General features: G+C 38.4%; 1 protein-coding gene across 3 annotated transcripts; it reads left to right on the top strand.

Annotated features, from left to right (window-relative positions):
- The first annotated feature begins 254 nt into the window (after nt 1-254).
- SLITRK5 (SLIT and NTRK like family member 5) lies at nt 255-8,499 on the top strand. Of its 3 annotated transcripts, none has more exons than XM_005586082.4 (2): nt 255-1,097; nt 4,261-8,499. In XM_005586082.4, exon 2 carries the CDS (start codon nt 4,269-4,271, stop codon nt 7,143-7,145), a length of 2,877 nt encoding a protein of 958 aa, XP_005586139.1. In that variant the 5' UTR covers nt 255-1,097; nt 4,261-4,268; the 3' UTR covers nt 7,146-8,499. The 3 variants fall into 3 exon arrangements, with proteins under 3 accessions (XP_005586139.1, XP_005586141.1, XP_005586140.1); XM_005586084.5 differs by lacking the exon at nt 255-1,097 and adding an exon at nt 1,327-2,477; XM_005586083.4 differs by lacking the exon at nt 255-1,097 and adding an exon at nt 1,327-1,714.
- Nucleotides 8,500-22,109: the final 13,610 nt, after the last annotated feature.

Here is a 22,109-nt window from a genome sequence, read left to right on the forward strand (position 1 = left end):
TAAATGGCAGGAGGAAGGCAGGCGATCAGCCCTGGGCTGGAATCATCTGTTCCTGACCACCAGCAAACCTGGCACCGCCGGGGTTATTTCCACTCCTCCCTTTCCCAATCCAAGAATTGCACAGTCCCACGCTCGTATTACGCACATGGTCCAAGACTCCTCTGTCTCCCAAGAATGTGACATCCAAGGGGGCTCCGGTTGCGCCGCCCTAGCCCAGGGACGCCTTCGCCCTCGGCTGCCATCTATCGGCCACCGAGCGCCCGCTTCGCCCCGGGCCCACCATGTCTGCTGCAGCTTGGCTCGCACCAGAGGCGCGACAATAAACAAGTGCACTGGACTGGGCCCTGCACCCGCTCTGGAGCAGCTGTCTCAGAGACCCGGAGTTGCTTTCCGTGTTGCCACCTCCTCGGCGACCGGGAGGAAGACGCGACTTTCTCCGAGTTTTTTTTTAGAGCCACCGTGCTGCCAGGACAAGCCACAGGCATAGAACGACGCGGTTCCTGCCCGCCCCCCCCCTTCCCCCAGAAACCCCAAAGGATGTCGGTGATAGAGAGTTCCAAATAATGACGATTGTGCGCCTCATCTGGGGAAGGGATACAGAAAAAAAAAAAAAAAACCTGCAAACACCGTGAGGGATGAAACTGCCAAAAGGATGAGGGAGCCTCTCAAATACTAATTAGGGGCCGCGGCGGAGGCTGGCTCGGCGCGGGGACAGCGGCGGCGGGATCCCAACGAGGTGGTCGCCGCTGCGCTGGGGGCGGAGGACAGAGCAGGAGCTGCAGCCGCCGCCTTCGCTGGAGCAGCGGAGGGGCCGGTGCCACCTTCGCTCGCCCCCTCACTACCATGTACAGTGTGCGCTGCAAGAAGAAGGCGGGAGATGCATGCACACCCCCGCGACCCGCTCCCTCTGGCTGGTCCCCGGGCGTGCGCCACTGACCAGGGGGGAATGTGGTGAAGACCGCGAGGAGAGCCGAGGGGGGAGGGGAGGGCCGGCCGGCGCGAACCCAGGCCCGAGGGTGCGAGGAGCTGGAGGAGGCTGGAGGGGGCGGCGGCCACAGCTGGGTCGGAGAAAGTTGCCCCCTTTGCAGATGGGAACTGTGAGTACCCCACTTGGGGGACGGTGCAGCGAAGGCTGCCAGGGACCCCGCGATCGCGCCTTAACACGGATTGGAGCAAGTGTGCGAGTGATCATGAGTGTGAGCGGGTGCGAGCGCTCGGCGGGGCTGACCGTCACGTTGGCTGGGCCGGCGGTGCCAGGCAGTCTTCTCCGCGTCCCCCTCCTCCCGCTCCGTGCGTCCCCTCCCAGCAGCTCCCCCTCCCCGCCCCGCCCGGCTCCGGCTCCCGGCCCCTACCGAGAGGCGCCTCTCCAGCCGGACCTCCGCCGCCCCCTCCCGCTGCCTTCCTATCCCGCCGCTCCAGATCGCCCCCCGCTCTTCCCCCCACCCAACCCTGCTGCCCGCTCCGACTACCCCGGAGAGACCCGGGGAGAGTCGTTTGGGGAGCCCCGGAACCCGCGGTCGCCACCGCGGCGGCGGCCCCGGGCTGGAGGCGTCCGGGCGCCTCTTTCCTCCAGCCTCTGGGACCCAGCTACTCGCGGTCACCTCGCCCTGCCTGGGCTTGAGAAACCCAATGCATACCCCAAAGAGGGTTTTTGTGTATGTGTGTGTTTTTAAAGGATGGCTATGATGAGTGGGCCTTGGAGATGTGAAACGGGGTAAGTCTATCCTTTACTTTGCAAAAGAGGTTCTCGTGTGTGTGTCTGTGTGTGTGTGTGTATGTATGTGTGTGTGTGTGTGTGTGTGTGTGTGTGTGTGTGGCGGGGTGGCTTTCTTTCCCTCTCCTCCCTCCCCTTCTTCCTCCGTTTTCCCTTCCTTCTCTTTGGGGCGGGGTGGGGGAGGGGGAGCCTCGCGTCCTGGAACTCCGGGTGCTTCTGCCTGGGCGGCCGCTTGAGCAGCTGTGCCCGGAGCCTCCGGTTCGGCCTGGGTGCTGGGCTCCAGTACGAGTGGCTCCATGCTGCTTAATGCGGGGACGTACAGGGCGGTGATCCAGTACCTAAATTCTCTGGGAGAAAATGAATAATCCCCCCGCCCCCGCCCTCCAGGAAAAAAAAAAAAATCTGAGAATCTGAGAATGTTCAGCGCACCCGCGAATTTCCATCGGAGGTGCGTTTCCCCGTCAGAATGTCAGCCTTCCCAGGCTCATTCAACTTTATTTTCTCAAATTTTTGGTCTCCTTTGCTAGCAAGGAGGAGGGGAAAGGGGGTGGGTTGAGAGGAAGCTCTTCGATCCTTGCTAACTAGAACTGAATTAAAGTTGTAAACGCTGGAGTTTAATACTGGCTGGACAGAATTTGCAATGGGCTTTCAGATGGGGTGGGAGGTGAATGGGGGCGGGGAAGCACAGGGAGGGAGGGGGAGGGGACCCAACCTCGCTGAATGGATGTGCGGATTTGATCCAGCGGAGAACTGAAATTTCAAGGTAAACGTTTTGCTTTCACTGGGGATGTTTTTGCCGCTTTTAAGCCGGGAGACGTTTACCGTTGCGTTGGGAGGTCGGGGATACTTGCGAGGTTTATGCACTATGGTTCCGATTCGTCTCGACACGTCTGGGTGGCCACACGTGAATGATTCGCAGGCACACTGGTACATGTGCGTGTGAATGCAGGGGTGTTTAATAACGCGGGCTGGAGTCGACTTGGGGATCAGGAGCAAGGTCTCCAGGCTTGAAACCGCTGTCTCGGAAACATCTTGGCTTTAGTTTGGAGTTGCAATTTGATATTAGACTTCGGTAGTGAGGCAAAGGCAAGGTTGACCAGAGAAAAGGCGTAGGTTCCTAGAGCCCAGCATTTCTATCAAATGTCCCCCACCCCATTAACCAACGCAGCGTGCACGCGCGCGCACACACACACACACTCACACTCACACACGCTCATTCCATTTATGTCCTTCCTTTAAGAGTGCTGCTGTTGATCAGAAGTAGGAAGTGGAAGGAAGCCTTCAAGGGGACAAAAAGAGAGCAAGAAAAAAGGGGGGGAGGGGGTCACATTGATTCCTGTGGGAGATGAAATTCGTATATTAAATAACTGGCCTAAGTCACTTACAGTTCTCCCTCCCACCTTTCTATTTTGCCTTTTAATCAACCCAGGCGTCCTTTCCCTGAGATTAAAAAAAGGAGAGAGGGGAGCGTTAACAATTAAATGTAATAAGCAACTCCAAAGATGGGGATGCTGTCGAGGTGGTAGTTCCGTGCAACCCTTGCTATTACCGTTGCAAATAGACGCGGAGCCCAAGGTAAGCGAGGCTTTGGCACTGATCCTTGGTTTACTGATTCCCAGTAAGCGGTAGGAACGTCCTTTTTAAACTCTAGGCATCAGGAGGTATTCGGAGATTGCAGATACCTTCGCTGAGTTCTTTGTAATCCGTCGTGCAGAACTATTTCAGTGGCTTAAAGATGCGGTTTGGTAGCGTCGCTGACATGATCAATGAGAAGTGGTCGCAGGGCGCTCTCAGGGAAGCGCTGCTAAGTGGCACCGTGCATGCAATTAGGACGCTGATGTGCTTAATAGCGTGGTAGTGAAGTCCACCATCAAAGCAAATGCTTTCTCCTTTTTCTCCTTACTCAAAGCTCCGGAAGACAATTGGTGATCTAAGAGCTTCTTGGGGCTCCTTTGATGCATTATATTACACCCTTTTTGCCTCTGAAAAGTATCCTTTAGGTTCCCACCGTGGCATTTCTAGCGATGGTTTAAAATACCCCAAGTATCTTGGCTCCTTGCCTCTCTGTGAAAATAAGAGACCTTCATGGTGAACTGTTAACCTGAAGAGGTTCTGAAAGAAAGAAAGGGGGGAGGGGGCTGGGTATAGGTGAGGTGGGGAACCTTGTAAAATGGTGCTTCTTTTTTCTTAAATTAGAACCATGAAACTGAACTGACAGCCATTTTATGTATATTTATGGATTGGTTTTGAAAAGGGGGGAGCAGAGAAAACTAAAATGGGACTTTATCTAACCTGCTCTTTTCTTGTAGGGAGCAGCATATTTGTGGTGTGCTCATTAAAAAAAAATGAAATCAACCTTTAAATCAAAATGTATAATAGATTTTAATAAAATCTGGAGAATGTCAATGTTTCACTGGGGGGTGTGTGTCATTTATATCTCTTCCTTTTGGGTTTTAGAGTAATAATATTAAGAGAGAGACTTTCTGACTGATCCCTTAAATTTTTGTCATATTCTGTTGTTTCCTTGTTTTCTCTCTCCCTTACAGGAGGTAAAATGCACACTTGCTGCCCCCCAGTAACTTTGGAACAGGACCTTCACAGAAAAATGCATAGCTGGATGCTGCAGACTCTAGCGTTTGCTGTAACATCTCTCGTCCTTTCGTGTGCAGAAACCATCGATTATTATGGGGAAATCTGTGACAATGCATGTCCTTGTGAGGAAAAGGACGGCATTTTAACTGTGAGCTGTGAAAACCGCGGGATCATCAGTCTCTCTGAAATTAGCCCTCCCCGTTTCCCAATCTACCACCTCTTGTTGTCCGGAAACCTTTTGAACCGTCTCTATCCCAATGAGTTTGTCAATTACACTGGGGCTTCAATTTTGCATCTGGGTAGCAATGTTATCCAGGACATTGAGACCGGGGCTTTCCATGGGCTACGGGGTTTGAGGAGATTGCATCTGAACAATAATAAACTGGAACTTCTGCGAGATGATACCTTCCTTGGCTTGGAGAACCTGGAGTACCTACAGGTCGATTACAATTACATCAGCGTCATTGAACCCAATGCTTTTGGGAAACTGCATTTGTTGCAGGTGCTTATCCTCAATGACAATCTTTTGTCCAGTTTACCCAACAATCTTTTCCGTTTTGTGCCCTTAACGCACTTGGACCTCCGGGGGAACAGGCTGAAACTTCTGCCCTACGTGGGGCTCTTACAGCACATGGATAAAGTTGTGGAGCTACAGCTGGAGGAAAACCCTTGGAATTGTTCTTGTGAGCTGATCTCTCTAAAGGATTGGTTGGACAGCATCTCCTACTCAGCCCTGGTGGGGGATGTGGTTTGTGAGACCCCCTTCCGCTTACACGGCAGGGACTTGGATGAAGTATCCAAGCAGGAACTGTGCCCAAGGAGACTTATTTCTGACTACGAGATGAGGCCGCAGACGCCTTTGAGCACCACGGGGTATTTACACACCACCCCGGCCTCAGTGAATTCTGTGGCCACTTCTTCCTCTGCTGTTTACAAACCCCCTTTGAAGCCCCCTAAGGGGACCCGCCAACCCAACAAGCCCAGGGTGCGCCCCACCTCTCGGCAGCCCTCCAAGGACTTGGGCTACAGCAACTATGGCCCCAGCATCGCCTATCAGACCAAATCCCCGGTGCCTTTGGAGTGTCCCACCGCGTGCACTTGCAACCTGCAGATCTCTGATCTGGGCCTCAACGTAAACTGCCAGGAGCGAAAGATCGAGAGCATCGCTGAACTGCAGCCCAAGCCCTACAACCCCAAGAAAATGTATCTGACAGAGAACTATATCGCTGTCGTGCGCAGGACAGACTTCCTGGAGGCCACGGGGCTGGACCTCCTGCACCTGGGGAACAACCGCATCTCGATGATACAGGACCGCGCTTTCGGGGATCTCACCAACCTGAGGCGCCTGTACCTGAATGGCAATAGGATCGAGAGGCTAAGCCCGGAGTTATTCTATGGCCTGCAGAGCCTGCAGTATCTCTTCCTCCAGTACAATCTCATTCGCGAGATTCAGTCTGGAACTTTTGACCCGGTCCCAAACCTCCAGCTGCTATTCTTGAATAACAACCTCCTGCAGGCCATGCCCTCGGGCGTCTTCTCTGGCCTGACCCTCCTCAGGCTAAACCTGAGGAGTAATCACTTCACCTCCTTGCCGGTGAGTGGAGTTTTGGACCAGCTGAAGTCACTCATCCAAATCGACCTCCACGACAACCCTTGGGATTGTACCTGCGACATTGTGGGCATGAAGCTGTGGGTGGAGCAGCTCAAAGTGGGCGTCCTAGTGGACGAGGTGATCTGTAAGGCGCCCAAGAAATTCGCTGAGACAGACATGCGCTCCATTAAGTCGGAGCTGCTGTGCCCTGACTATTCAGATGTAGTGGTTTCCACGCCCACACCCTCCTCCATCCAGGTCCCTGCGAGGACCAGCGCGGTGACTCCTGCGGTCCGGTTGAACAGCACCGGGGCCCCCGCGGGCTTGGGCGCAGGCGGAGGGGCGTCGTCGGTGCCCTTGTCTGTGTTAATCCTCAGCCTCCTGCTGGTTTTCATCATGTCAGTCTTCGTGGCCGCTGGGCTCTTCGTGCTGGTCATGAAGCGCAGGAAGAAGAACCAGAGCGACCACACCAGCACCAACAACTCCGACGTGAGTTCCTTCAACATGCAGTACAGCGTGTACGGCGGCGGCGGCGGTGCGGGCGGCCACCCACACGCGCACGTGCATCACCGCGGGCCCGCGCTGCCCAAGGTGAAGACGCCCGCGGGCCACGTGTATGAATACATCCCCCACCCACTGGGCCACATGTGCAAAAACCCCATCTACCGCTCCCGAGAGGGCAACTCCGTAGAGGATTACAAAGACCTGCACGAGCTCAAGGTCACCTACAGCAGCAACCATCACCTGCAGCAGCAGCAGCAGCCGCCGCCGCCACCGCAGCAGCCACAGCAGCAGCCCCCGCCGCAGCTGCAGCTGCAGCCCGGGGAGGAGGAGAGGCGGGAAAGCCACCACTTGCGGAGCCCCGCCTACAGCGTCAGCACCATCGAGCCCCGGGAGGACCTGCTGTCGCCGGTGCAGGACGCCGACCGCTTTTACAGGGGCATTTTAGAACCAGACAAACACTGCTCCACCACCCCCGCCGGCAATAGCCTCCCGGAATATCCCAAATTCCCGTGCAGCCCCGCTGCTTACACTTTCTCCCCCAACTATGACCTGAGACGCCCCCATCAGTATTTGCATCCGGGGGCAGGGGACAGCAGGCTACGGGAACCGGTGCTCTACAGCCCCCCGAGTGCTGTCTTTGTAGAACCCAACCGGAACGAATATCTGGAGTTAAAAGCAAAACTAAACGTTGAGCCGGACTACCTCGAAGTGCTGGAAAAACAGACCACATTTAGCCAGTTCTAAAAGCAAAGAAACTCCCTTGGAGCTTTTGCATTTAAAACAAACAAGCAAGCTGACACACACGGTGAACACATTTGATTAATTGTGTTGTTTCAACGTTTAGGGTGAAGTGCCTTGGCACGGGATTTCTCAGCTTCGGTGGAAGATACGAAAAGGGTGTGCAATTTCCTTTAAAATTTACACGTGGGAAACATTTGTGTAAACTGGGCACATCACTTTCTCTTCTTGCGTGTGGGGCAGGTGTGGAGAAGGGCTTTAAGGAGGGCAATTTGCTGCGCGGGTGATTTGTGAAAGGCCGCAGTCGTTTTTGTAGTGGTTGGAAGTGCTAAGAATGGTGGATGATGGCAGAGCATAGATTCTACTCTTCCTCTTTTGCTTCCTCCCCCCTTCTCCCGCCCCACCTCCATTTCTCCCCTTTTAAGCCATGGGTGGGTCTAACTGGCTTTTGTGGAGAAATTAGCACACCCCAACTTTAATAGGAAATTTGTTCTCTTTTTCCGCCCCTCTCCTTCTCTCCTTCCCTCCCCTCCCTTCTCATTCCTTTTCTTTGTTTTTAAAGGATGTGTTTGTATGCATTCTGGACATTTGAATTTAAAAAAATGTTGTGATCCTGTAAAGGATCACCATAGATGTGGACAAATCATTAAAATTACAGAGCTATATGATCCATAATTGATTAGTCAAAATAACTTATTGATGAGATATACAAATATTTTATTGTAGCACCTATTTTTATATGCACATTTAGCATTCCTCTTTCCTTCACTTTAGCCTATGATTTTGCAGAGGTGTCGCACTGTATTAGGATCTGCATTTCTAAAACTGACGTGGTATCAGGAAGGCATTTTCAATCATTAAAAATGTGGAGAATTTAATGGCAAAATCTTTAAAAGCCAATGCAACCCACCCAATTGAATCTGTATTTTTTTTTTAAGAAGAAAGATCTGATTGTATCCCAATGCATTAAAAAAAAAAAAAAAAAAGGGCAATTAATTGGGCCATTCCAGTGTGAATTGTGTGAAAGTTTTGGGTTTTATTAGAAAAGATTTGAAAGTTATTTTTATTAGTGAACCAAAATGACATGTTGATTTGACTACTATTGTAGCCGATTTTCGACTGTTTAACCAAACCCAGTTGCATTTGTACAGATCCACATGTACTGGCACCTCAGAAGACCAAATCATGGACTGTACAAGTCTCTATACGATGTCTTTATCCCTGTGGGCAGCAAGCAATGATGATAATGACAAACAGGATCTCTGTAAGATGGGGCTACTGTTGTTACAGTCTCATATGTATCCCAGCACATGTAATTTTTTAAATAGTTTCTGAATAAACACTTGATAACTATGTCAAATATGAGGGATGGAAGTAATGATTATTTAAGGTGCAAAATACTTACCTATGTGTGATTGATAGAATCTCCACCATTAACAATTTAGGAAGTAGTTCCTAAACTTTATTCCTAATACAAAATGTTTTTCCCCTAATCAGCAAAAATTTAAAGTATACATATATATATATATAACATATATTACATATATATGTAATGTATGCCTTTGTTGGTTCAGGGAAGTATGGTTTTCTAAATGTGTCACTTAATGTGTTTATTATATTTTCAATGATGTAACTGTTTCCTTACTGAAGTATTCATCTGCTACGTGGTGCATGGTAAGTAATATATTGCATATTCACTTTTCTCTTAATATGATGTACTTGTCATATCAGTATTATTTATTCAGTCTACAGTTTTCCATAGTTTTCATATTTTTAACTTGTGTAAAACTACCTTCAACAATTATGATGGATTCCTTATCTAAAGTTGATCAGTATTCTAAATGCTCAAAATGTTGGTGGATATGACCTCATCATCTTTGAATAAGGTTTTCTAGTGAGTTTAGACTATAATTTAAGGATAAGAAATGTTTCAATTATGTGCCTCATTGCTATAGGTGGATCTCCCAATAACCTCACCTGGAATTTGTACAATATCAAGGGCCGTTCATGAACTTTGTGTTTAAAGAACAATTTCCATGGCATTCTGCCACAAAGAGGCAGCATTCACCCATGAGAAAATTGACAGTAACTACTTGAATTCAGATTGAACAGGTGGTACCAGTTTCCCCGAGGATTAAAAAAAAATTGTAATGCTACATTGACCAAGTACAGTAAGCTATTCATATTCTTTGCAACATTTTCCTTTCTAAATTTTTTTTTAAAGGGGAAAGGAATAAGCTCAATAATGCCACGGTATTATCATGAAGAAAAGTGCATTGCTTGCTCTTCATCTACCTCCTGTATATTAGATCCAGGATTAGAAAAGAAAAAGAAATTAGCATTTGACTTCACAATTGAGATTGTTATTCACAGCGGCAGGCATTTATTTTTTTAATGTCAATATCACTTCCTCAACCTTATATATAGGTATGACAGTTTTATAAATTATAAAATATAAATGTAAAGTGGAATCCTCCATGTAACTTACTTTTATTTCTTAATTGATGCATAAAACAAAAAGATAAGAATTACATAAAATTAATGACAGTTCTGGACAATATAACTAACTTTCAAAGAAAGTTCAGTGATGTATACATTTTTTCAAAGATTTGCAAAATTTTATTGTAAAACCAGCATCATTTTACATATTTTTGTCACATATACTCCCTTTAGGTAGTTCATTTCTATCTTTACCCTTCCTAAGATGTCCAATATCTTATTTTAATCTTGAAAATAACATTTATAGATCGATTTTTAAAAGTTACCCTTAATTTGTATATTTTCCTACTGTATTAAGAAGATAAAAGTAAATTCATCCTTTCATAAATGTGAAAAAATGTTCCTTATCTCAGAATCATGAAACTGCACAGAATTAAAAAATGAATTTTTTTCCTCCTACCAATGGCTTCCTGCCAATACACTAACTTACACATTAGAATATAGGTGGTATAGTGTTGAATGTTTGATTTTTTGTTGATTTAAGTTGTTCACTGAGTAGATAATTAGACTGAGCATATCAGTAGTATATGACTGGAGTAAGAAACCCTGCAAATTATCTTCACAGAATTTTGGGGAACAAAATCTATAATGTTTCAGGCATCAATTAAATTTTGGGTGCAAATTAAGCTTATTATTTGTGCTTGTTCGATTTAATATGTTGCATAAATCTCATATATTTCCAGGTAGATATTACAAAATATTATTTCAATGTCTATGTGATTATGACATAAATACTTAAATTATATAAGAGAAAATAAACATTTTCCAAGAAAATGTAGATAATTTGTATGCTAATATAAAAAAATCATTTACAGCTAAACTATTGATTGAAGTTATAAGTTAAACCACCTTAGCATAGATAGCCGACTTGGAACATGTCTTCTCTTCAGTCCAGATTATCACCTTTACACATGAAAAGTGGAAAATTTTGAAAAATTTCCTGGGAACTCATGTCTGTTCCTCACCACTGTTCAATACTAGTAAGAAAATCAAACTAGTTTATAATGAGAACATCCACATGTACTGTGAAAAAAGTTACAATTTAAGAATTTAATCCAAGATCGCAGTTTCTGGCCTTACGTATTAATTACATGTGTGTTAATAGCTTGTTTTGTTGGCAAAATATTCAAATTAATATTTATTATTTTCTTTTTGCATTCTATTATTTCTTGTTTCCTTGCATCTCCTCCTTCCCTCCTTCTTTCTCTCTTTTTATCTTTTTTCTTCATTATTTTTCAATAAGGCAAAGGAAAGAGTGAAAATAGTTTAGTCCTAGTTTGAAATGCCAAAAGCTGGCTATATAATTTCAAGAGTTCCATCAATGGTTCCCAAAGTCACACGACTCCAGATTACTGATAGTACAGCAGATCACAAATATTCTGTCAATTCATTTGGAAATGTGCTCTTCTTGCACTTTTCAGACGGCTCCAAATTAAGGTATTTGCAGGCATGCAAGATACCTGGAATGACTACTTTTAAGAATAAATTTTACACTAAGAAAAAGGAACTAGAAACATCAAAGCAACAGATTTAAATAATAGAACCAGGCACAGTTAATTAATTAATTTTCAAAGAGAATAAAATGTTGCAAAAGTATAAACTGTTACTATATTAACAGTTGTAATTATGCATAAGTTTCACAAACCCTTTGAGATTCTCCACTATTGCAAATAAATACTTGAGAATAAAATTAAAGTAGTTGGATAGACATTAGTCATGTGCCTAAAAATAATTATCTAACATCTATATCCTCATAAACTTTATATCCATTGATATAACAACTGTACATTATAATTATTAATTTCAATTCCATGTAATGCCTTTCTATAACCATATATATTTCCATGAATATATGTAGCATGTATATGACATACAAAAATAGATGGATTATCGAGGAGTCATTACACACACATTTTCCCCAAATTTTTTATATTTTAATATTTTCAAGGATTTCAGATTATACTTTTTATTTTAATGTTTTAGGAATGTTAGTTTGGGGACAGAAAATTTGATGCAGTAAAATTTTTGAATGTGACAATAATACAGTACTTTTTATTTCTTCCTCTGGTTTTAGCAGACCATGGCTTACTAGGCACAGGTCAAATACTTCTCATGTTAATTGTACTAGTATTATAAAAACTGTGCTAGTATTAAAAGAACAACATTTAACTCCAAGTTTGAGATATTTAGACTATTTCCTAAAAAACTTCTGAAGATTAAATTAGAAATATTTTATAGAAAATTGATATAATACAAATATAAAATAATTTGATTTTTTAGAGACCAAAACGAAAGATCAAAACAAAACATTATGATATATTGCGCAACAATGCTAAGTATGTCAGATACATTTTTATTAGATATTAGGGAAGTCATTTTATAGAAGAAAGTAATAGTCAAGTAATAGTCACAGAGATATGTTGAACGGAAATCTTCCACTGAGGTTTTTTTTGGGCATCTTTATTAGTAATCATGAAGAAATATTGTATATTATATTATAAAATAAGCATATATATACTTTAAAATTCATGTTTCTAAAAGTGGAAGTTATGAACCATTGTTTTGAAGGATGTTTTTCATTTTTGTTGTTGATTTTAATTTTAATTTAAAATACGCACAGATGACGTTGTGGGTTTATTTTGAAGACTCATTTATACCTGGTCCACATTAAACAAGCTTATTTGCAATTCGTATATTTAAAGAATTATTTCAAGACATTACCATACAAGTTCAATTCTTTCTTGATTATAATACTTCAATATTGAATCATATTTATATTCATATATATTTATGCAAGTAGCAAAATTCTGTGGGTTTTGGTGTTCTGGAATGTACATGTTTTAGATTTTTACTCACAAATTAATTTCTACCACTAGTGATCGTTTCTAGCATTCTTAACTACCACACTTTTCAAAAATCTTGTATACTTCATTAAAAACAATACATAATAATGGATATTGAAACCAAAATTTCTGCATATTTTCAATTTAGTACCTGCCTATTGAAATAAAATCTGAAGCATGTCAGTAACCCCGGGTTCATTGATTAGCAAATTTCTTTTAGGATACTATAATACTCTGACTAGCATGTTTCATACATGAGAAGTTTATCAGCGTCATGCAGACTAGTTTTAAATACTAAATATAAAAATCGATATATAAAAATGAAAACTTGACCAATAAATTTATCTCACCTGTAATAATATATTTTCATAAATTATCCACAAAAATTCTGCTTTTTAACTTTATAAACATAGAATATTTTTTGCTATATTAACATCCAAAGTCAAAAGGGTATATCACTCTGAAAATTCTAATAGTGAAAGACTTATAGCTATCAAATTTATTTAAATCCTCTGTTTTAATATCTACTTTAAATCTTCACTTCAAAATACACAGTTAATGGTATATGTTTTTCTTTATATAGCTGAAATCTGCCCTTGCTAAAGTTTCCTAAGATATACATTACATATAATAGGGTTTCTTCACAGTTTTCTTTTCGTTTAGCATTTAGGTATAAGATATTAAAATATGAAGTTATAAACTACCACTAGTTAAGTTGTAATTATGTTTCTTCAAAGGATATACCTCAAATCTATAATCATGCCCAAATTTTTAAAGCTAGTGACCATAAGCATATATATGGGTGCATCCAAATGAGAATATTGAGATCCAGAAATTAGTCATTTTAGAGAATATTCAAAATCATTCACCAGACTGTCATTTAAACGCATTCAATCAGTATAATGATATATGCGTTACCTAGTTATAATGAAAGATTCCTAATTCTTTGATGAAAATGTAGTGTTTCACTGGAAATTGTTTTTTGAAAGTTAAAAGATAATTATTGAGTATCCAGATTATAAATTTTAAATATCCTCTCCAAGATTTTATATATATACATATACACACACACACACACACACACACACACACACATACACACACACAGAAAATTAAAGAGGGTCTTTCTATAAAAGTAAGCATTTTAGGAAATTACTAATTTCATATCGCTTTCACTATGCTTGACTTTTAATTTAACAACTAATTTCATCTTCTTTTAAGATTTTTTCCCCAGAGAAGGTATTTTTTTGCATAGCATGCACTTGAGTCATCTGCTGTCCCATTATGGTTTTGGCCTTGTCTCTTCATTTAGAAACTCTGTGCCCAAGGTCAGACATTTAGAAAACGATCTCTATCATTGCCTTCAATTCTCACAACGGAATCATTCTACCACTGTCCCCAACCTCCTTGTTTTTTGAAAGAAAAAAAAAAAAAAAAGAAGAAGATGATACATCTCTTTATTTTGCCAACAAATTAATTTTAAGAATATCCTAAGTCAAATTCATGATATCCCCCACATTATTAAAATAAAAATACAACAACTCCATTTCTAACATGGCCATCAAGAACTATGTGAGCAGGACTTAATGTGAATAAGGGGATGGGGATTTTAAATTGTCACTATGAATTTGTCATTCATTAGTAATTTTAAATACACAACCTCTAAAACATAAAGGTGACAATTTCTTTTTTAGTATATTTTAAATTATACACTTTTGTTGACAGGGGAGGTCATATAGTTTACAAAATGCCACTATTGCGTGTTTACAAACATTACGAGTCTTGGTTGCCAACTGGTGGCTCACGTGGTAACTCCTGAAAAATTAGTTTTATTTGATCAGATCAGTTTTGTTTCCTTAAAAACATTGTTTTGAATTCAGATGATTTTAGGCTAGATTAATAGCTTCCATATTTCCATATTGTTTTAACCTAGAAACTTCAAATACTTTTATATTACCAGCTAGACCATAAGTGTATTTTAACTTTCAACCATGATTAAATGAAATTTGTTCCGCTAATATTAAAATGTATCTATCATAATCATGGATTTTTATGTATGGTTCTTGGGGGGCTCAGAGTTTATCAAAGCTTTATATGTGATATATGAGGTAGCAAATTCTATGTAGGTTTATATTAAGGAAATAAAACTTAAATATAAGAAACATAAGAATCAATAATTTTACATGAAAAGGGGGGGCTGGTTTGGTGTATATTAATATTGTATTTGAAATATAAATATATGTATTAAAGTTAACCATTTACAGTGACTTGGAGTCTCCCAGAGATGAAATTACTCCTGTTTAGATGATTTTGTAAAGTGCACTGTCTCTCACAGCCCCTGGACATCAAAAGGGAAGTGGCAACGGTAACTTAAGAGGTATGTGAATACAGAAGGGATATTATAATTGCAGCATACACCAGAAGCTTTTCCTAAACTGTTCAACTGCTCATATACTTGACAAGAGTGTAAATGGCCAATTTGTTGGAAATATGTGAAACATCAAATATCATGAGAATCACTTTTAGGATGACAGGTATAACTTGGAAAATCTGACCCAAAAGAATTAGGACCAAAAGATCTTTAAATGGGAGAAGACAGAATGGCCATTTTTTTCAACGTCTTTGAACAAAAATATATTCTTCTACCTGTTATTTTACAAACAACTATGATAGGTTGTTTGTAAATAAATGTACACCTACAGGAAGTAAAAGATAATGTAATGAAATTCTCAAACTCTCCAAATATGTTTCTTTCCTTTTAAGATTTTTTTTCTTGAGACAAAAAACTGACATGCTATCTAAAATAATTTTGGATTTTATTTCCCCTATCATTTTTATAACAAAATGTTACTTAGCTTTATATATTGCTATATATATGTTTCTAGATAAATACATAATTAGTTGGATTTTTTTTTTCACTGTTGATTTGATTTAGTCATCACCTTAGCTTTTTGCCTCACTGAAAGTATAGGTTGTGCCTCAAATGAGGAAATAAGAGTTGCAAAGTATTTGCTGTTATTTTTATCAAATGATAGCCAATGGCTAAAAGTCAAAATGGTGATTCTGTTATTCTGAATTATGTTTCTTTGTCCAGCACAGATTGATGGTTTGTCTTTGGCAACTTTCTTTGTGTCTCTGCTTTAATTTCAATTTGTAAAAATGAATCCAATGAACTTGGTTTATGAACAGCTGAAATAAATTTAGATTTCAAGTTCTATCTACTAGGTGTATGGCAACTATGACTCTAAAATCTGCAACACAATAATTAATTATTACTGTTATTTACATTATGCACCTATGAAAGGGATGATTATATCTTTTAGAGAAAACATCTTTATCTTACTGTGTATGTGTCTACTATTTGTAAAATAATTAGTTCAAAACATATTATCTAATTTCTCCATTAACTTTTATTTTACAAAATGAAATAATTGCTTGTAGATAATTAATGGCAACTTTAAAAGTACGACACCTTTGAAAAAGAAAGAACTTACTAGTTTAGTTTTATTTACTTTCTTACATATTTTTACCTTTTGAAATCACATTTAGCTTTCAGTACATTTAACAAGATATATCATCAGTATTTCTCAAAAAATTGAGCTACCTTCCTAAATTAGATAATTTTTTATTTGCTTATTTTATTTGCTTTTAACACATTTTGAACTTATGTGTGAGGTAATTTCCATTGTTTCAGTTTCAATTCAAACAATACTGAGCATACTTATAATAACTAAAGATCTTTGGCCTTTTTTTTGCAGAATTAATTGGAAAAGGTACAATAAATATGCAATACATCATTCACCATTTTAATATTCTAAATGTAGCAACTGCTCTTATACCTAATGATTAATAATATAAGTTGTTCTAATTTCCTTTTATCTGCTGTGGTATAAATTTGACTGTTAATCCAATAATAAAAGTATTTATATTTTTAATATTTTCAAATATCATTACTATGCTATTTACTAGTCTCAGTGACAATCTGAGCTCCTCCTCAGATGCTTAGAGGACTCTTTATACAGGGTTACAAACAGAGAATTCTAAAGATTAAAATTTAAAATGGTAGTAATGACAAGTCCACTATAAACATAATAAATAAATCACTACCTTCTCAATTAATGAACAGAAACTTCATTACATTAAAACTAATATCTTGAAAGATATTAGAAGTGCAGCAAGCTGGTACTCACACCTAATAAAAAGGTCTTAGTGAAAATCATCATACAACAATTGCATTGTTCTTTATAAATATTGTTTCTATTCCATGCAGGATAATTAATCCAGAATTATTTGGACTACGAATTTTTCTTGCTAATTAATCGGTCAAATACAATGTAAATAAAATAGGAAATGCTTCATTTAGTATTTACTATATAAATATAGTAAAAACAAACAAACAGATAGTGGGATAATGGTTGTATCTATCACCATATTCTAGAATTGTGCCTGGCATTCAGTAAGCACCTAATGGATTAACAAATATGTACTTATAGATGTCTGCAGACCAAGGTGAATTTAGTGAATATCATAAACTTTTTGAGTGCTCCATCTTAACGCCATTTATCTTGACATAAACTGCAAAGATGGCTCAAATGTCGATAAGGATATCAGGTGAGTGTTTAGTACTTTGGCATGAAAATTTTTGGAAAAACTTTGGGATGCTACTAGTGATATTTAAATATATTTATACTAAACACAGAAAATATTTTCCAAATGGCTCCCTTTTAGTCTATGTTTGTTTTAATTAAGTTCAGACAGTTAAGAAAAAAATGGAAATAGAACTAGAGAACTTCAGCATAGAACTCATTTCCCTGTCTTTAATTGTAATTATTTATTTTGCTTTGATAGTACAATTGGTTATATTTTTCAAAAATAATAAGAAAAGTAATTGTTGCTGTTCTGCACTAACATTACTGTTTTAAAGTTCAGGGTATGCCTTAATGGAGATGCTGGTGAAATTTTCAGGCATTTTCAATGAATATGCTCCCAGTTTTTTTTTTTTTTTTTTTAAGTCTGGTGAGATGTTTATTTAGAAAGCTTTTCTGGGCACTATGTATTTTCCCCTGGGAGTAGAAAATCAGTTCATCTTTTTAATGAGAATGTTACCTCAAGGGAAAAAGTAATCCAGAAGGAATAATACATTCCTCAGGACAATCGCCTACACAGGGACACATTTTTCTCTGGGGCTGACTGCATGTATATTTCAGTGGAAGAGTTTTAATATTTTAAGATATCATTGCATTTTGTCAAAAGGCACCCTGACTAAAGGATACAGTATTTTTTGAATATATATTAACATATTTTTTTAAGCTTTTTATACATCAATTATAATTTAGGAAATGTTATTTTCTGTGAAAATTTTAGCTGTATTCATATTTGAGGCAAAATAAAATAATTTTAATTTTCAATTTGCATGTTTTGTTAAACATAACATCAGAAAACAGGAGGCATAAGAGGTATTTGAGTTATATTTATGAACACCAAACAGCACAATTTTAGAAGTCTTTTAGCTATTTTGATAGCAAAATATATATTCTTCATTCTTTCTATCCAAACTTTAACCTTGATGAGTACTTAGATGATGAAGTATTTACTTACTGTCATCACTTTGAATACTTTGGAGAATGTATAATTTGAGATTGTGAAGCAGTTTGACTTTGCAGTCACATCTTTTAATTCCTTAACATATTTAAGAATCATAAATTTCAAAGTTCTGTTTTCGCTTCTTTTGCCCATTAAAAATATTGGAATACTACTAAAACATCTTTGTACTTTAAATACCTATTTTTTTTCTTTTACAAACTCTTGCAATACTTTTACTTCCAAAATAAGAATAAATTTTATATGGAATATATAATGTTAATACATTAAGATACATTGATATTGTGTTTGCATTATAAAATGTATGCTCACAGAACTACAACTAAATAGCTTTGTTTCATGAGATATTAATATTATCAAAACATCTCAATAGCAATCTGATGATAAATATAAAATACAGATTACATTTTAAGAATACTATACTTATGTGGAATAATGAAGAATAAATATTAAGATTCTTTTCAAAGTAACTAATATGATCAAAATGAAAATTAGATTTTTTGTATTTAGGAAAGATCTTTTTTCCTGTTATTTTCTCTAATTTTTTAATACTAAATCAGTTTTATATTTATTCATTTAAAATTAACTTGAATTTCTGTTTATTATTTTTAAACAAAATCATTATTTGTTGTATAAAATAAAAATAATAGGTTGATTAATTTATAAATTAAATGTAGCTATTTCATTGAGCATTTAAATACATTTAAACTAAAATCAATCAAAAACAAGTCATTTAAACAATGAATTTTCTAAATTAGAACTGCAAAACCAATGATAATGTTGGGTACTAAAGATGTGTTATAATATGCTGACTCATAGTAAATACTTTTAAGAAGAAAAGTTCATAGCTTTTTTCCTAAAATTTGAATCTCTTTTTAATACATGAAACATGAATTTATGAATAGTGCTAACATGAGAACATCAGTTTATGGGTCTTTTTACGTGGGAATGTGGATATTCATGTGCATGAGTACTCACATTTATAGTTGAAATTACATTTTTGTTTGTTAAATTGAAAAATAGATGACATAACATCTAGACAACTGTGTGAAAAATGTATGCTCTGCATATTGATAACATCTTACATCATAACATATTATATTCTATTATAAATAGTTTTGTAAAGTGACTTGGAAAAATACAATTCCATGTGTATTTTCAGAAATTTAAATTATATTTGTTAAAATTAAATAATGTGTACATCTTTAATGAAAAGTTTATATGGCTGAATTTCTATTTGGAATGTCTTAAAGTAAAATCACAACAAAATATTGTTATTATATATAGTATGAATAATACTATAGGAACATTACTTCCAGTGCCAGAGAAAGAAGAAAAATGTTAGTTTAAAGAAGTAGTTTTCATTTATAAATAATCAGAAAAACAACATTTATGTGGGTTTTTCACATGATAACCAATAGTAGTATGAATTTTCATACTCTTACATGCGTACTCCGGACCACGGCTATGAAAAATTTGTAACCATCACAATAGGAGCAGTGATGTTTGGTTTAATTTTGCTCTCTATTATATGTACTACAAATAAAGATTCCTTTCAATTTGGAAATCTTTCTATAAAACAATAAATTTCCCATGCAGATGAAATGGGGTTACAGTGAAGCAAAGGAAATTAAGATGATAGGTATTACCAAACTAAGACAATTTATAAAATTATCTATATATCTATATCTATGTCTATATCTATATATATATACACATATATATATATTTTCGAGACAGAGTCTTGCTCTGTCATCCAGGCTGGAGTGCAGTGGCGCAATTTCTGCTCACCACAGCCTCCGCCTCCCGAGTTCAAGTGATTCTCCTGCCTCAGCCTCCCAAGTAGCTGTGATTACAGGTGCCCACCACCGTGCACGACTACTTTTTGTACTTTTAGTAGAGACAGGGTTTCACCATGTTGGCCAGGCTGGTCTAGAACTCCTGACTTCAGGTGATCCACCTGCCTCGGCCTCCCAAAGCTCTGGGATTACAGGTGTGAGCCACTGTGCTCAGCCAAAATAATAAATGTTAAGTTAGCTTTCAGGAGTTCTGAACTTAGTATCTGTCATGTAGTACATAAATAAATATGATAATCTTCTAGGAATTTAGGGTAAATAATTTTAAACAAATTCTTAATCTCACTACACTATGTAATCTGCCTCAACTTTGCTGTTAGACTTGTATAATGAAATATGAGAAGTACTGGACAAAATTCCATTTGATCTCATTTTCTTGAAATGAGTTAAATTATTGTTGTCATCATGTTTTTCTTTTAGAAGTCATTCTGTAATAAAACTCTTTGTAGTTCTTATCATCTGGAACTGTTACCCTGGACCTATGGGTGCTATCAAGAAAATCTCTCTTAAAAAATGAAAGTCATTTCTTTTACCAAATATTTATTCAGTCATAAAAAATATATAGCCTTATATTTTGGTTGGGTATCCCTATTGATTTATAGCTGAAATGCTGGAATGAGATTGTGTATTAACCAGGATTGGGGGGTTGGAGTCTCACATTTTTCTCATTAAATTTTTATTTATTCTGGATACGGAATTTTGGTACAAACGTTCCTATATAGTGATTATTCAGATGAGCCACATTAACATATTTATATTATTGTTGGACTATATTTCATGATATATGATTATAGTGTCAATTACTATAATTATATGTGATTCAGGAATGTTAAAATACTTATCTCTGTATGTAGATTGTCCTATTCCTTTCATGCACTATATGTAACATAGCATGTTTATCTGATAACTCTTGTATTGCAACAAGCCAGAAGGGGTTGGAAACTAAAGTAAATAGAGTCAATACTCACTTAAAGTTATTTAAAGGTTCTTGGAAACTGCGACTTTAAGCAAAAAACGTAAAAGGAAAGCAATTTTATCATAGGTTAATGATGTAAACAAGAGTTAAATTCCTAGGGCATATTTCTGGTCACAAAAACATCACCAAATTTCTAAATAAAGAGCAAAACACTTCTAATACCAAACATTGAAATATATGTGAGCTATATATATAGATTTAAGAATGATTAATAAAGTCAAGTAGAATTATTTTTTACCCAATTATTTCAGTTCAGGGTCTCCAGTGGCTGCAGACTATCCCAGAAGCTCAGGGTGCAAGGCAAGAAGTAACTGTGGGACCAGGCACTGTGGCTCTCGCCTGTAATCCCAGCACTTTGGGAGGCTGAGGCTGGTGAATCACTTGAGGTCAGGGGTTCCAAACCAGCCTGGCCAACATGATGAAACCTCATCTCCACTAAAAATACAAAAATTAGTTGGGTGTAGTGGTATACGTCTATAATTCCAGCTACTCGGGAGGCTGAAGCTTGAACTTCGGAGGCAGAGGTTGCAGTGAGCTGAGATCATGATACTGCACTCCAGCCTGGGTGACAGACTGAGATTCTGTCTCAAAAAAAAAAAGACCAACCGTGGGCAGGACATCATCCCATTGCAGGGTGCACTCACACACACCCACACTCACTCAGACTGGGACAGTGTAGACACTCTGATGAACCTGACATGCACATCTTTGGGATACAAGAGGAAACTGGAGTACTTAGAGAAAACCCATGAGAACACAGGAAGAACGTGCAAACTCCACACAGATAGTGGTTCCTGCAGGGTTTTTGTGTTTGTTGATTATTTGTTTTTCCCTCATCAAGTTTGTAATGAAACGATGTTGAATGATAAAACGTTATTTGAGGAATTCTTGCACAAGGATTTTGGCATTTGTCTGTATATGGAAATCAAAGATATTTTAAACTGATTATAAATCTTTGTACATGTTGACAATATTCAATTCAGTTAAAGCTTTATCACGGTACATTGTAATCTCTCTTCAAATGGTTACATTACTTTGAGTTCTGAAAATTTGTTATATTTACATTGTTCTAATTGTTCATAACTAGGAATTCACTGACTCTGCTTTAATGTATGCTAGGAAAACTGAAGTAGATAAATCATACTTCCCTTTTCAGTCTCCTTCTCTCTTTTGGATTTAATTTTAACTTGAGGTT

Source organism: Macaca fascicularis, chromosome 17, assembly GCF_037993035.2.
Source record: "Macaca fascicularis isolate 582-1 chromosome 17, T2T-MFA8v1.1".
Taxonomy (NCBI): Eukaryota; Metazoa; Chordata; class Mammalia; order Primates; family Cercopithecidae; genus Macaca; species Macaca fascicularis.